The 14,939-nt window shown below is 49.9% G+C and overlaps 1 protein-coding gene across 5 annotated transcripts; it reads left to right on the forward strand.

Moving 5' to 3' along the window:
- The first annotated feature begins 7,545 nt into the window (after positions 1-7,545).
- On the forward strand, positions 7,546-14,131 carry CDK20 (cyclin dependent kinase 20). 5 transcript variants are annotated; one of them, XM_040963141.1, is made up of 8 exons: positions 7,546-7,881; positions 8,080-8,193; positions 10,637-10,825; positions 10,970-11,091; positions 11,219-11,281; positions 11,820-11,943; positions 12,245-12,400; positions 13,468-14,131. In XM_040963141.1, the coding sequence occupies exons 1-8, from the start codon at positions 7,807-7,809 to the stop codon at positions 13,663-13,665; spliced, it is 1,041 nt and encodes a 346-aa protein (XP_040819075.1). In that variant the 5' UTR covers positions 7,546-7,806; the 3' UTR covers positions 13,666-14,131. The 5 variants fall into 5 exon arrangements, with proteins under 5 accessions (XP_040819075.1, XP_040819077.1, XP_040819078.1 ...); XM_040963143.1 differs by lacking the exon at positions 11,219-11,281 and having other exon boundaries at positions 7,546-7,885; positions 8,060-8,193; XM_040963144.1 differs by lacking the exon at positions 11,219-11,281.
- The last annotated feature ends 808 nt before the right edge of the window (positions 14,132-14,939 follow it).

Here is a 14,939-nt window from a genome sequence, read left to right on the forward strand (position 1 = left end):
CACACATCTGAGGGGGGCCTGGGACACCAGGAGGAACTGCACAAACCTGTCCCACACTGTGGGTCACCAGCTGCAAGGGTGACTTCCTTGTCAGTTTTCCTCCTCGTTGCAGCATGCAAAATTTATTTCTCTGCTTCTTGGCATGGATTCACAGCAATATTCTCCACTAATTTGAAGTGTGATAAAACATACAGAATAGAGATTTTTGATAAACACTCTTGCTAATTAAGTGTTTAGAAATCTGTTGGTACCAAAATAATTTGACATTTCTCCCTGTCAAATTAATTCCTTTCAGTAGAAATTTGTTTTTTCTCCATAAAGGTGCATTCTTTTTTCTTTTTCTGTTTTGCTTTGTTTTGTTTTTAAGATTTATTTGTTTTTTAGTGGAAACACAGACACACAGAGAGGAGACACAAAGAGAAAGATCCTCCATCCACTGGCTCTCTCCCCAAGAAGCCACAAGAGCCAGAGCTAAGCTGATTCAAAGCCAGGAGCCAAAGCCAGGAGCCAGGAACCAGGAGTGTCTCCCATGCAGGCACAGGGTCCCAAGGTTCCAGACCATCCTCAACTGCTTTCCCAGGCCACAGCAGGGAGCTGGATGGGAAGTTGGGCTGACAGGATTAGAACAGGCACTCTTATGGGATCCCGGTGTATGCAAAGCAAAGACTTTAGCCACTAGGCCACTGCGCTGGGCCCAAAGGTGCATTCTTGATCATTGTCTGCATCACTGGGAAAACTGCTAGAAATCATCATTTTTATTTATGAAACAATTATAAAGCCTGCAATGACAAATTAAAATTCTAGAGCAAATCCATATATTTAGCCAAAGCAAATATTTTTTGAAGACTTTGATCATACAAACCCCTATTTCAAATAATAACTATGGTATCTATCCCCAACTCTCAGTTTGAATCACCACACTTCTAGCCACTCAAAAATTGTAATTTAACTATATTGGTTTTCTCTGATATGTCTAGTCAGTTACCTATGTAATCAGCTTCCCATCTCTCCAAATAGCAACCATTCTCTTTGAATGATCTTGCTGAGTCACATGAAACCTTGTGCTTATCTTGCATCAGTTGCAAGGATGTTTCAGTTTTAAATAGAGTTCACATTGCCCGATGTGAAAAATAAGGAGTTAGGATGAAGAGTGGTGGATGGTTAGGAGGTTCATTTCACAAGTACACGGATCCTTTGCTGGTTGTGATGGACAAAATGTAGAACAACGAAGCAAAAGCAAGGCCCTTCACGGCCTAGTCTGCATGTGTTGGGCGCTTTGACAACCCAAAGGATTTTTTTTATAAAGATTTATTTATTTTTATTTATTTACAGAGAGAGACACACAATGGCCAGAGCCAAGCCAATCTAAGGTTAGGAGCCAGGAGCTTCTTCCAGATCTCCCGGGTGGGTGCAGGAAATCAAGGCTTAGGTCCATCCTTACTGCTTTTCTAGGACACAAGCAGGGAGCTGGATGGGAAGTGGAGCAGCTGGGACGGGAATGGGTGCTCACATGGATGCTGGCGCTCCAGGCTGAGGATAAGCTAGATGAGCCATCACATCAAGACCAAGACTTGGTGTGTATTGCTGTTATCCTTTTTCCAAATTGATTTCATTTGTCTTTTCATTGCTTTTGAAGTCTGATCACCCCAGGCAACGTTTGGGTGAATACGATTTGAGATGAGAGCCCTCCAGCCCGGAGGTCGTTAGGAGGCTGTGAGGGCCCTGGTGTGCAGGTAGGCGCTACCTGCAGACTCAGCGGGGACTCCGTGGGAGAGGTGCTCCCAGGGCTCCCCCTGGTGGGAAGCTTCCGAAGTGGCTAGCTGTTTATCACCTGCACCACCAAGCAGCTCCTCAGAAATGCAGCTTCCAGGCCTCCCTCGGACCTACTAAGCCGAACCTGAAGATGGAGGTCGGCGATCTGTGCTTGAATAAGCCCTCTTGGCGATGCTGACACAGGCTCAAATTTGAGAACCATTGTGCCCTCCACGCAGAGGTCAAAGCTTCAGTCTGGGTTCAGTGCACACAGCCACAACAGAGAAAAGTTTCAAAATCCAAACTATTCATATGGGAACGTCCAAACAGCCTGTCAATGAAAAAAACTTTCTGGAGCTGCTGCCGCGGCATAACAGATTAACCTGTGACACAGGCAAGCCATACGGGTTCCAGTTAAAGCTCACCTGCTCCTCTTCCTATTCAACTCCATGCTAATGTACCTGAAAAAACAGCTAGAAATGGCCCAGGTCCTCAGGCCCTTGCGTCCAGGAGGGAGGCCCAGAAGAAACTGCAGGCACCTGGCTTCAAATCAGCCTAGCTCCAGCCATTGTGGCTATTTGAGGAATAAGCCAGTGAATGGAAAAGCTCTCTCTTTGTTTTATCATCTCCATAATCCTGCCTTTCAAATAAAAATAAAGACATCTTTTCTAAAACAAAAAACATACTGGAAGCATGCCTAAAAGCAATTTCCCAGGAGTGGAGCGTTCACATGGCAAGGACTGAGCTAACCTCTGTCCCCAGTATTCCTGTTGATATGAGAAGGCTCCAATGTGCCTGCACTTGGAGATGGACTTCCAAGAGGCAATGAAAGAAAGACGAGGTCATAGGGATAGGCCCTAGTTCAATCTGACTGGGGTTCTTAGCAGGAGAGATTAGGTCACAGACGCACAGAAGGCTCATCCTGTGAGGACACAGGGGCAAGAGGGCGTCTACAAGCCACGGAGACAGGCCTCAGTGTTGATTGCCACACGCGGTGATGTTGATTGCCACACGCGGTGGCCTAAAGATGGCGCCTGGCGGAAATAAACACGTCAGCAGGAGTAGCTCCTGTCACGTACATTAGAGAGTATTGTGCAGGCGCTTGCGCATGCGCTGAGGGCTGACGCGTGAACAGCTGTGTGATCAGCGCGTGCACAGGCCTCTTGCCCTATCCAAACTGCAGGATTGGCACGTGGTCTAGAGGCTCACCAATAAGCCGCCTCCTGGGCGGAGCCACCCCCGATAAGAGCGAGAGCACGAGCTGGGTCGGGGCCTTCCTCTTCATCATCTTGGTGTGCACAATAAAGACTACCGCGGAAGACTTCACGGAAGACTTCACTCGCGTCTGCCTCTTATTGCGGGTCGATAGGAACGTGGGCGCGACACCTCAGAGGACCCAGTCTTGTCCACACCTTCATCCCGGACTGCCAGCCTCCAGGACTGTGACAAAGTACGTTTGTGTTTAAGCCACATGGGGTGTGGAGCTTTGTTGCAGAGCCTGGCTGCCAATGCCTTGCGCAATACTGAAGGCTGGGTTTGGAGGTGAAGCAAAGAGAATATCTAATCTGTCAGCAGATGAGGGTACTGCAGACTTCCAGATCTCCAGGCCCACCACTCTGCTGCAGGGGAGGCCTTGGGGGCTTCTTTTGGAGCTACAAGGCGATGTGTGGTAGGGAGTTGCGGGGAAATGGTATGGGGGAATCACAGCACAGTATCTGTAGAAGCTGGTGAATGTAGTTTTCAAGGGAGTCACATCAGCACCAGGGGTCAGAGATAGTCTCCTGATTTCAAGCAAGAAGTTCCATTCACCAAAAAGTTAGATTTGCTGTTTAAAAGAAGACACGGTTATGGGTGTCCTGGAGCCCTGACCCATCTCCTACCCGTGTTCCTGAGTTGCCACTGTTTGCCCTATGTTACCTGTTGAACCCCTGGTCACCAACTGGGATGCCCACATGTCATATCAGATTGTTTAATTTGAGATAGAAGTACTCTATTTCAGTTTTTAATTTCTTGCTAATGCATACTGGAAGGCAGTGGTGAAGGCTCAAGTGCCCAGGTCTGTGCTGCCCAAGGTGGAGAGCCAGATAGAGTTCCCAGGTATATATCTCCCATGCCACTCGCTCTGGTGTAGTTTTCTTTATTAGCCCCATGCCCAAACCCTGGTCACCGAGGAAGTTGCTGCTGTGATCTCCGGCCCAAGAGAATCTCAGGACATTGATGCAGGCAGCAGGCACAATGGGTTGCCAGTGGCTGCTGAAGCACATCTTGTAGATTACCTGCATCACCCAGATGGACAGAGCAGAGGCCGGACTGAAGGCAGGTGGACCAAAGCCAAGAGATTCAGCTGAGGTGCAGCTTCTAGATAGGGCATCTGCTCTACTTTCTGTCTGTGGTTTGGATTCTTCTGGGTACCATCATACAGTATTTGCCCTTTTGCGATTGACTTATTTTACTTAATACCTTCAAGATTCATCCTTGAGACTGGAGCTGTGCAATATCAAACTAAGCCTCGGCCTGTATGGGCATCCCATTTGAGTGCCAGTAGAAAATTGCACAAATGCTTGGGTCCCTGGACCCACTGAGAAAACTGGAATGCGCTCCTGGGTCCTGATTTCAGACTGGTTTAGTTCTAGCTGTTGTGACCATTTGGGGAGTGGACTAGAGGGTGGAAGATCTCTTTCTCCCTCTCTTCTCTCTGTTGTAACTCTGCCTTTTAAATATAAACAGATAATTAAAGAAAAAAGATCCATCCTTGTCATTGTATATATCAGAAGTCTCTTTGTTTTAGTGTTGAATAACACTCTGTGTATATTTGTAATATTTTGTTTATCTATTCAACCAATGATGGGCACTTGGGTTGTTACTCCCTTTTAAAAACATATTTATGTATTAGAAAGAACTCCAGAGAGGGAGAAACAGATGTAGAGAGAGAAAGAAGTCTTCCAATAATCCCCAGATGGCTTTAACAGCCAGAGCTGGACTGCTCCAGAGCCAGGAGCCAGAGCCAGGAGCTTTTTCTGTCTCACACGTGAGTGCAGGAGCCCATACACTTGGGGCCATCTTCCATTCCTTTTCCAGGTACATTATCAGGGAGCTGGATTGGAAGTGGAGCAGCCAGGACTTGAACCGGTACCCATAGGGGATAATGCTGGCATCACAGCAGCTTAACCTGCTAACCATCCCTGATAAACCCACTCTGGACCCTGTGTCCACTTTCCATTGTTGTGAATAATACTGCTAAGAATACAAGTGTACAAATATCTCATTCACAACTTGATTTTTAACCCGGAAGTGAAATTTCTGGACCTTATGGTATTTTATGTTTAATGTTTTAAGGAACTACTACATTGCTTTTCATAACAACTGTACTATTTCATGTTCCCACCATCAGTGCACAAATGTTCCAGTTTGTTATATCTTTGACAACATTTGATCTTTTTTTCTGTTTCATTTTGTTTAATTTTTGGATGGTTGCCATTCTAATGGCTCATTTTGAATTTTTTAAAAAAGATTTATTTATTTTTATTGGAAAGTCAGATATACACAGAGGAGGTGAGACAAAGAGGAAGATCTTCTGTCTGCTGGAGTACGCCAAGCGACCGCAGCAGCTGGAGCTGAACCAATCTGAAGCCAGGAGCCAGGAACTTCTTCTGGGTATCCCACACAGGTGCAGGGTCTCAAAGCTTTGGGCCATCCTTGACTGCCTTCCCAGGCCACTAGCAGGGAGCTGTATGGGAAATGGAAAAGCTTGGATTAGAACCGGGCTGCTGGGATGGGATCCCAGAGCATGCAAGGTGAGGCCTTTAGCCACTAGGCTAGTGCACAGGCCCTCATCGTGGATTTTTTTTTTTTAGAAATTTTATTTATTTATTTGAAAAAAAAAAACATAGAGAGAGGAAGAGACAGACAGACAGAGAGAAATATATTCCATTTGTTGGTTCACTCCTCAAATAGCTGTAACAGCAGGACCTCGGCTAGACCAAAGCCAAGAGCCTGGAACTTCATCTCAGCCTCACCTGTGGGTGACATGGGCCCAATATTTGGGCATTCTTCCACTGCCTTCCCAGGCACATTAGCAGGCAGCTGATGGGAAGTGGAGCAGACAGAACTCAGGCTCTAGCTCGTGTGGGATGCCGGCATTGCAGCAGGCAGCTTAAATTGGTGTACCACAATTCCAGACCTGGTTCTATTACTTTAAGTTACATTTTAGAAACCAGAATATATGGATTGTTTTCTACAATATGTCCTTATATTTTTTAAATGTTATGAACAGAGAAAATTGCACAAGTTTTTAGTTTATTGCTCTCAACAGCTTCCGCACTCCCCCTCGGCCCTTTCCAGTCGCTTTCTGAGGTTCACTACACTTCCATTTTCTTATATCACAGATTTATTTTGTATTTTATATGTATTATACATAATACATGTTATGCCCAGTGTTTTTACTGGTTTGAGATTTTTTTATGTTGTTGACAGCCTTGATACTTTATTCATTTTTATTTCTATATAAAATTTCATAGAGTAAATATTGTGCAATTTGTGTATTCATTACTGTAGACAGACATTTGGGTTGTTATTAGATTTGGGCAATGTAAGAGCTCTACACCGTGCAAGAATTCTTGTATGTCTCTGGTTATTATGCATTTTGATTAGCATTACATCTCATGTATTATGGTGGATATATGAAGTTATATGACTTAGTGACGTGGCAGTCCTGCACCTGTGTGGGAGATCACACTGACGCTCTGGGCTCCTCAGTTCCGCTTGGCTGTTGAAGACATCTGGGGGAATGGAGTGTCTCTCTCTCTCTTTCTGTAACTCTGCCTTTCAAATAAGATAAACAAATAAAACGAATCTTTCAAACAAGATATTCTGTTTCTCATAGATGCTTCCCCCCCCCCCGCCCCCGCAATAAAGCTTCATTATTTACCATCCACATTTAGCTCTGTAGTCCATCTGGGTTGGTTTTATGATAGGATGAAGTCTGGATCAGAATATAGCCCCACCCCCATACAATGTATCAAACAACCCAGCAGTGTTTACTGAAAACCATCATGTTCTCACTGCATTCACGCCATTAAAGAAAAAAATGAGTTTATTCATTTCAGAGGCATAGGCAGAAGACAGCTACAGCAAGCGATTGAGAAATCTTCCATCTGCTGACTGACTTCCCAAATGTCTGCAACAGGCGGGGCTGCACCAGACTCACTGCAATATGTGTCTCCCAAGAGGGAGGCAGGAATCCAGATGTCTGAGCCATAAATTGCTACCTCCCGTGGTGTACAGGAAGCTGGAAGCAAGAGCAGAGCTGGGAGTTGGATACGGGTTGCAGGCATACGGCGCGATGTCCGCCGCACTAGATGCACACCAACAAGGGTTCTTCTGTGCTTTAGTTTGCGCAGTTGGTGGTGCTCTGCACCTTGCCTCTTTTGCTTAGCCCAACCCTGGACAGAAAAAAAAAAAAAAAGCATTCCTTATTCAATTTGCACATGATATTCCACTTGATGAGTCGGGGAAACTGTAGATCCATTTTTCCTTTGTTTTATTGTGGGTAAGGTTGCGCATCTTTCAGAAATTCTTTAAAAGCTGTGGATTCAGCTCTAAACCTCTCCAGGACGCACCCCGGGCTCCCCTGCCTTCATCACAGGTGCTGGGGCCCTGCTGCGGAAATGGGCACCCTCCCTAAGGGTGGGCAGCTTCGGCCCTGCAGGGTGAGCTGCCTGTCCCGCCTCCTCGCCTGGCAGCCCGCCCCGAGCGCGTGGCCCCGCCTCGCCCTCGTCAGGTGACCCCGGTCCGGCAGCCATTGCTCGGTGAAACGGCGCCGCCGGGAAGCTGTCCGCGCGTGGGTGACCTCTGTGGAGTTAACGCCACTGCTGCGTGGCAGCGGAGACGTAAGAAAGGCGCGCTGGCTGAGAACCACTGTCCCCGACCGAGGCAGCTTGGGTGCGCGGTCGTGTGCTGCGCCGCGCGCCCACACTTCGCTGGTCCCACCCCGGGGTTGCCAGGCGACCGCGTCCGTCTGCGAGCGGTGGGCTAGGCGGAGAGCCTGGGCGCCCCATGGACCAGTACTGCATTCTAGGCCGCATTGGCGAGGGAGCCCATGGCATCGTCTTCAAGGCCAAGCACGTAGAGGTGAGCCTGGTCCCCGTGCGGCTCAGATCGCGGTGGTGGGATTGACCCGTGTGCAGGACCGCTGGTGGTGGGCGCGGCTCCTCTCTGGTTCCCTCTTACTCAGCTGCCACTCTGCTGCTGGGCTGCCGCCTCTCTCTCGTCCTGCCCCCTTCCCTGTTTGTTTCCATCTCGGGGTCAGACTGGCTCTTTCCTGTGCAGACTGGGGAGATAGTTGCCCTCAAGAAGGTGGCACTGCGACGGCTGGAGGATGGCATCCCCAACCAGGCGCTGCGGGAGATCAAGGCTTTGCAGGAGATCGAGGACAATCAGCATGTGAGTGGGGGCCAGCTTGGAGGGTGTGTGGGGGGGTCCTGGGTAATGGCATTGGCCCATCTCACTCACACTGATCCACCCCCATTCAAACGCCCTGCCCCCTCCTCACTCTGCTCATTCGTTTGCTGCTTTATTCCTGCTTCTTCATCTTTATTGATCAGTTTCCTCACTCACTGAGTCTCTGGATTTTCATGCTGTCATTTATTTACCAGCTTTTTTGTTCTCTGTTCAGTGATTTCTGAGGGTCAGGGGAAAGCACTTGTTGGGCTCCGCCTGTGTTCGGCTGGCCGTGTGGGTTCTTTTACACCATCGTTGCTGGACACGGCGGGTTTCAGAGTCTCAGGGCTCAGTCACCGCCAGCTTCGCATTCCTCAGCTGCTGGTTGAAGGTGGTTCGCTCTTCCTTCGGTGTGTTCTGGTGGCCTGGGGAGGAGCTGGCCCAACCCAGTTTCCAGAACCTTCTGTGTGCCAAGTAGAGGAGGTGACGAGGGTACCAGAATCTGATTTGTGCTGTGATAACTTACTGGGAAGTGTTATGGCACTGAGAGGCGCTCCTCACACCCTGTGTAGTCAGGTTTTATTCCCGCTGGAGTACGGAGCTCATGTCCGTGACGGGTGATGGTGCAGAGTTAAGCACACGCCATTTGACTTGCATCCGTGTCTCCTGCAGATGTCCAGTTTACATGGGATGACAAGCTTTCTGTATCGTACCGGTTTTGTGTGAAAACTCTTACCCATATTAGTGTGTGTATGTGTATGTGTGTGCCTCTTACTGTGAAGTCTGCCAGGGTACACTGGTAGAGTATACTCCAAGATGGAGTGCAGGCAGTGTGCCTTTTCTTTCTGATATAATTTTGTGTGCTGAATGTGCACATGATTTGCTGTGTAAAATGGCTGTGTACTACCAGGAAAATGGTGATAAAGTCATTTTAATCTTGAGGGAAAATAAAATAACTTCTGGACAGCCCTTACTGGGGTAGGAGGAAAGAGCTCCATAAGGACAGAGGTGGTCAATGTGCAGTGGTCAGTGGTCCTGAAGGTTCTACACAGCGTATTTCAGGGGCTGGCATGGTGGCACAGCAGGTAAAGCTGTTATCTGCAATGCCAGCATCCCGTACAGGTGCTGGTTGGAGTCCCTGCTCTTCCTCTTGTGATCAGCTCCCTGCTCATGGCCTGGGAAAAGCAGTAGAGCATGGCATGTGTTTGGGCCCCTTCTACCCATGTAGGAGACCTGGAGGAAGCTCCTGGCTTCTGGTTTTGGCCTGGATCAACCCTACTTTTGCAGCCATCTGAGGAGTGACCCAGTGGGTAGATAATCTATCTCTCCCTCTCTCTTTGTAACTCTGACTTTCATATGAAATAATCTTTAAAAAATACTCTAGATTTGTACCTGGCTGGATCGCTTTTGCCACTCAGCAGAAAGACTGCAGCATCCCCCGCACTGCTGCCAAGGCCACAGTTCAGAGAGCTCTGTCAAAGCAGATTGATTCCTCCTCCTTTCCCCGCTTACCGAGCCACAGTGGCTTCCCTTCACATCTAGGGTACCTCCACTCTGTGCCTGTCCCTAGCTGGCTTTGCTGCTCCACTTTCCAAGAAGAGAACAGAGCAGACTCATCCCTTCCCCAAGCAAGCTCTGTGAACTCATGTCCTTCAGCCTCCTGTGCCCACCATGCCTGTACTTCTACCGCCTGGCACTTTTGCCCAGGTTTGCGCATAACCAGCTCGGAGAAGTCCTTCCCTGCCCCTGCCCTAGGGAAATAAGGAATCACTTTTTCTACTTGGAAAAACTACACCACCTTCTCGTAGAAGAGGTCTTCAGAGAGTTTGGTGAAAAACTACTCATTGTGAAAAAACTATAGATTTCAAAATTCTTTTTTGTTGTGAAAGTTTTTAAAATTCCATTTTGCATAAACTTTTGGAATTACCTTCATATGTCTGTCTTGTATTGATCAGCCATGAACATATCCTCTTGGTTTGTTTATTAACTATTTAGCACACTAATGAGTATATTCGTTCCCATTTGCCTAACTCGCTGGTGTGTGACAGTCAGCCCTTCCGACACTGGTGACCCCAGGATGTATGCCAGCACTGTGAAGGTGTGAGTCCCAGTACCCTTTCCTGTTGTTGACATTATGGCTGTCAATGAAACAGGAAGTCTGTGTTGTGTTGTGGGCTGGGTTAGGGACCCAGATACTGCCATTAAATGACCTTCAGTGTCATGTCTTGTTTCAGGAGAACAGAACCAGCATGACCCCCAACATCCTGGTTCTGAGTCTGGGTCCTGCGTCATCAGCCCTGCCTGCAGGTGGTACAGCTGAAGGCCGTGTTCCTGCATGGCGCAGACTTCATGCTGGCCCTATGTTCCCACGTGGCGTGGGCTTTGTGCTGGACCTCCAACATCCTGGTTCTGAATCCAGGTCCTATGTGACTGTCCCTGCCTGCAGGTGGTGCAGCTGAAGGCTGTGTTCCCGCATGGTGCGGGCTTCGTGCTGGCCTTTGAGTTCATGCTGTCAGATCTGGCTGAGGTGGTACGCCATGCCCAGAGGCCGCTGGCTCCCGCGCAGGTCAAGAGCTACCTGCAGATGCTGCTCAAGGGTGTCGCCTTCTGCCATGCCAACAACATTGTGCATCGGGTCAGTCCCTGTATGGGCTGGAGTGGGCCAGTCCTTCTGTGTGCAGTTGGAGGGAGACTGAGGGTTTTAGGGGACCTGGCTGACATCATCTCTCAAGCCCTGTGGGCAATGTGAAGGGATGTATATCTCCTCTTATACCTCCAGGACCTGAAGCCTGCCAACCTTCTCATCAGTGCCTCAGGCCAGCTCAAGATAGCAGACTTTGGCCTGGCCAGAGTCTTCTCCCCAGATGGCAGCCGCCTGTACACACACCAGGTGGCCACCAGGTAGTGGGCAGCGGATCCCTTGGCCTCCTGCAGGGGAAGGCATGCTGATATTGTGTGTGGGCACAGGAGAGGTGGGATGCCTCCTATCCAACCAGTGGCCCAATCATGACCCGTAACTCTCCCCCAGGTGGTACCGAGCACCTGAGCTCCTGTATGGTGCCCGCCAGTATGACCAGGGCGTCGACCTGTGGTGAGACTCCCATGCCACGCAAGGGGGCAACCTGGCCATGACCCTCTGTGGTGTGAGCTCCAGCTTGCCTGGTTAGGGTGGGGATCTGCCCTTGTTAGGTTTTTAGAGCAGCTTGGGGTGAGGTGGGAGGAAGGAGGTTCTGGGGTGGCAGCCTGTGGCCTGGGGCAGGGGTGCAGTGGGTGTGTGCAGCACTGTGACACTAGGATGATTTTGCTCATCTCTCCTGAAAAGCTGTGTCCTAGGGTGGGAAGTCTCTGAGCCTTTCTGGGGAGAAGATGGTTGTGGTATCTCAGAGTCTGAGATTTGGGGCTGTTTTGCAGAGTTACCCCAGAGCTGGGGGAGGAAGAGCCGTGTGTCTGAGAGCAACAAGGGACTGCAGGCTGTTGGGGGTTTGCTGTGTGTTCAAGGGTTCAAGTCTTTGATTGTTTGGAAGTCTGCACCTCTAGACATGAACCCCCGGTGTGAGGTGCTGGAGCTGATGTGGGAGGTCTGTCCCATGGTGTAAGGCTGTGAGCTCTTTGGGGTTCTGTGTCCACAGGGCCGTAGGCTGCATCATGGGGGAGCTGCTGAACGGGTCCCCGCTCTTCCCGGGCGAGAATGACATCGAACAGCTTTGCTGTGTGCTTCGCATCTTGGGCACCCCCAGCCCTCAAGTCTGGCCGGTTTGCCGGGGCCCGTGGTGGGGGGGTTGTGGGGACAGGTTTGCTCCAGCAGCAGCAGCAGCAAGTAGCTGCTCCCCTTCCCTGTACCTTCTCTCTCATGACTCCAGTTGCCCTTGACCAGATGGTACCACTGTGCTGGTCCATTGTCGGTTCCTGTCTCTGTCCTCCCCACCTAGCACACACTGCATCCCAGCTAGCTAGATGGGGGCATGTGAATGGGAGAACAGTGACTGAGGCCTGGCCTTGTTGAGCAGTGAGAGGAGAGTGTATTCTCACACGCTTCCCCCTTTTCACCTCCCAGGAGATTACAGAGCTGCCCGACTACAACAAGATCTCCTTCAAGGAGCAAGCACCCGTGCCCCTGGAGGAGGTGCTGCCCGATGCTTCTCCTCAGGCCTTGGACTTGCTGGGTCGTTTCCTGCTATACCCTCCTCGCCAGCGCATCGCGGCCTCCCAGGTAGGCTGGAGGCCAGTGGTCTGGCATTATCCTGGGCCCTACACAGTCGGTGAATAGCAGATCAGTACCCCGGGCTTCCATGCAGCCTGCTAGTCACAGGATCGTGGTGGGAGCCTCAGGTGCGGGGCAGGGCCAAGGCAGGCTTCCAGACAGGACAGTTTCAAGTATGGAGGCGGTGTTTGCTTAAGAGAGGAATCCTAAGCAGCAGCTTCGTGGGAGGGCCCAGCAAGGCTGGTTGTGGCTAGAAGGTGGGGAATGGTGAGTGGGTAGTTGTTGGGGTCTAGGTCCCAGGCACGTATGCTCCTGTAGGCTGCTACCTCACTTCCTCACCTCTTCTCTCCATTTTTGGCACCAAAAGCCTGTGTTTGTGCATGCCTCCTGTGTCTCCACTATTGCTCAGCTGCCTTCCAGAATCTGCATCTCTTCTTGTCCCATTTCTTCTTTTCCCACCTGACAGGTAAAGTGATCTTGTCCAAGCAGAGCAGGTGACAGCTGTCCTCGGCTGGGCCCTCCTGTGGCTTTCACTTGCAGGGAAAGCCAGGGTCCTTCTCCTGACCCACAGGAATTGCAGGCTTAGATGCAGTCACATCTGGACCCTGCCCACTCTTTTTTTCACCCCTTTCCAGCCCCAGGAAGGATTCTGACCTTCCCTGGGGTTTCTGCACATCTGCTCCTGGCGCAGAGCACTCTCCATCACACCTGCCTTTGTCCCAAGGACTCAGACCTTTTGCTCACTGTCTTGTAGGAGGCCCTCACTACTGTGCCACCTGCCACCTCTCTTTGAGTTCCTGTCACCCCCTTCCGTTCTCTGCTCCCTAACACTGATCCTTTTCTTTCTCTTGCTTTTCCCCTCCCCCTTTCTTATCTATGCCCACAAGGCAGGGTTTTTGTCTGTCTTCATCACCTGTGTGTGCTCAGTCTCTGGAATGATGTTTGAGACGTAGTATATTCTCAGGAAAGCTTTGCTGCATCAGCTGAATGCATGGGTCAGCCCATGGCCCTTGGCCTGAGGCTGGGGACAAGGCAATGATGATTTTCCTTCTGCTGTTCCCTCTTGCTTTCCCCAGGCCCTCCTGCATCAGTACTTCTTCACAGCTCCTCTGCCTGCCCACCCATCCGAGCTGCCCATTCCTCAGCGCCCAGGGGGACCTGCCCCCAAGGCCCACCCAGGGCCTCCTCATGTCCATGAATTCCATGTGGACCGGCCTCTTGAGGAGTCACTGTTGAATCCAGAGCTGATCCGGCCCTTCATCCCAGAAGGATAAGATGGCTGGCCCAGATGCTGCTTACCTGCTTCTCACAACCGCCCAGGCTGTTTGTCCTCCTGCCAGACTCAGGCTTCCAAGGACTCCTGCAACCACACTGGGCTGCTCCACAGATGGTCCCGCTCCTGTGATGTGCTGTCTTTGTGAGGTCTGGTCTCAAAGAGGCACAGGTCACAGTCCCAGCCAAGGCAATGAGGGTGCCCAGCCCTGCAGAGGAGACCTGTGGTCCATGCTCTGCAGCCCTCACATCTGTGTGCTGCTGACTTAATCTACAGAAAGACTGAGCTGAACTGCTGTCCAGGACCACTACACAGAATGGTGACACCTACCTGAATGCAGGTTTCTAGGGCACTGCGTCCTGATGTAGGTATTCTTGTAGAACCATCCAGGGAAAATGCAGAGTGCGGTGGCTTCATCCTGGGAAGCCAAGCTTTGTTCTCAGAACATTAAACACTCTAGTTCAGTATTTGGGATTTACTATGAAAGCCTCAAATGGCTCTGGCTCTGCTGGTGTCTGCTCCCCAACTGTTCCTATCAGGGAAGTGGCTGAGGTGACATCATCTCCTGGCCCTGTGCATTGGTGTCCCTAGAAAGATGTTTCCAGGCACAGTTACTTCTTCCCTGAAGGCTTTCTGTGTCCGACACAGGGCTGGGCACTCACTGGCATTTGAGGTGGACAGTTGAGGGTCAGGATGGGCAAATTGGGGATGACCCTTCATCATTAGGGTCGGCTACCTGCTTCTCCACTGGGGGAAGCTGAGCCAAAAACAGCTGTGCAAAAAAAGAAGCTGAAATTATTCAGTAAATCTGAATACAGTATGTGCTGGCCCTTCTGTTTTTCTAATTTCCTAATTGTTTGATAAGCTGATTTTTTTAAAAAGGAACTACAAAGATCTACGAGAAGAGATTACAGGGGCCAGTGTACAGCTCAATAGGCCAACCTCCATTTATAAGAGCCGGTATACCATATGGGTAGTGATTTGTGGCCTGGCTGTTCCACTGCTCATCTAGCTCCCTGCTTGTGTCCTGGGAAAGCATAGAGGATGGCCCAGGTTCTTGGGTCCCTGCACCCACATGGGATGCTTGGAGGAGGCTTCTGGCTCCCAGCTTTGGATCAGCTGGTGAACCAATGTTCCAAAGATTTTTCTTTCTGTGTATCTTCTCTCTATATAAATATCCATTTCAAGTAAAAATAAATAAATCTTTAAAAAAAATAAAGAGGAGGAAGCAGAGATGAAGAAATGACTTGCCAACCTTGGGTGTCAAGACTTACC

This window comes from Ochotona curzoniae, unplaced genomic scaffold (assembly GCF_017591425.1).
Source record: "Ochotona curzoniae isolate NIBS_2020 unplaced genomic scaffold, NIBS_Ocur_1.0 scaffold_3208, whole genome shotgun sequence".
Classification (NCBI taxonomy): domain Eukaryota; kingdom Metazoa; phylum Chordata; class Mammalia; order Lagomorpha; family Ochotonidae; genus Ochotona; species Ochotona curzoniae.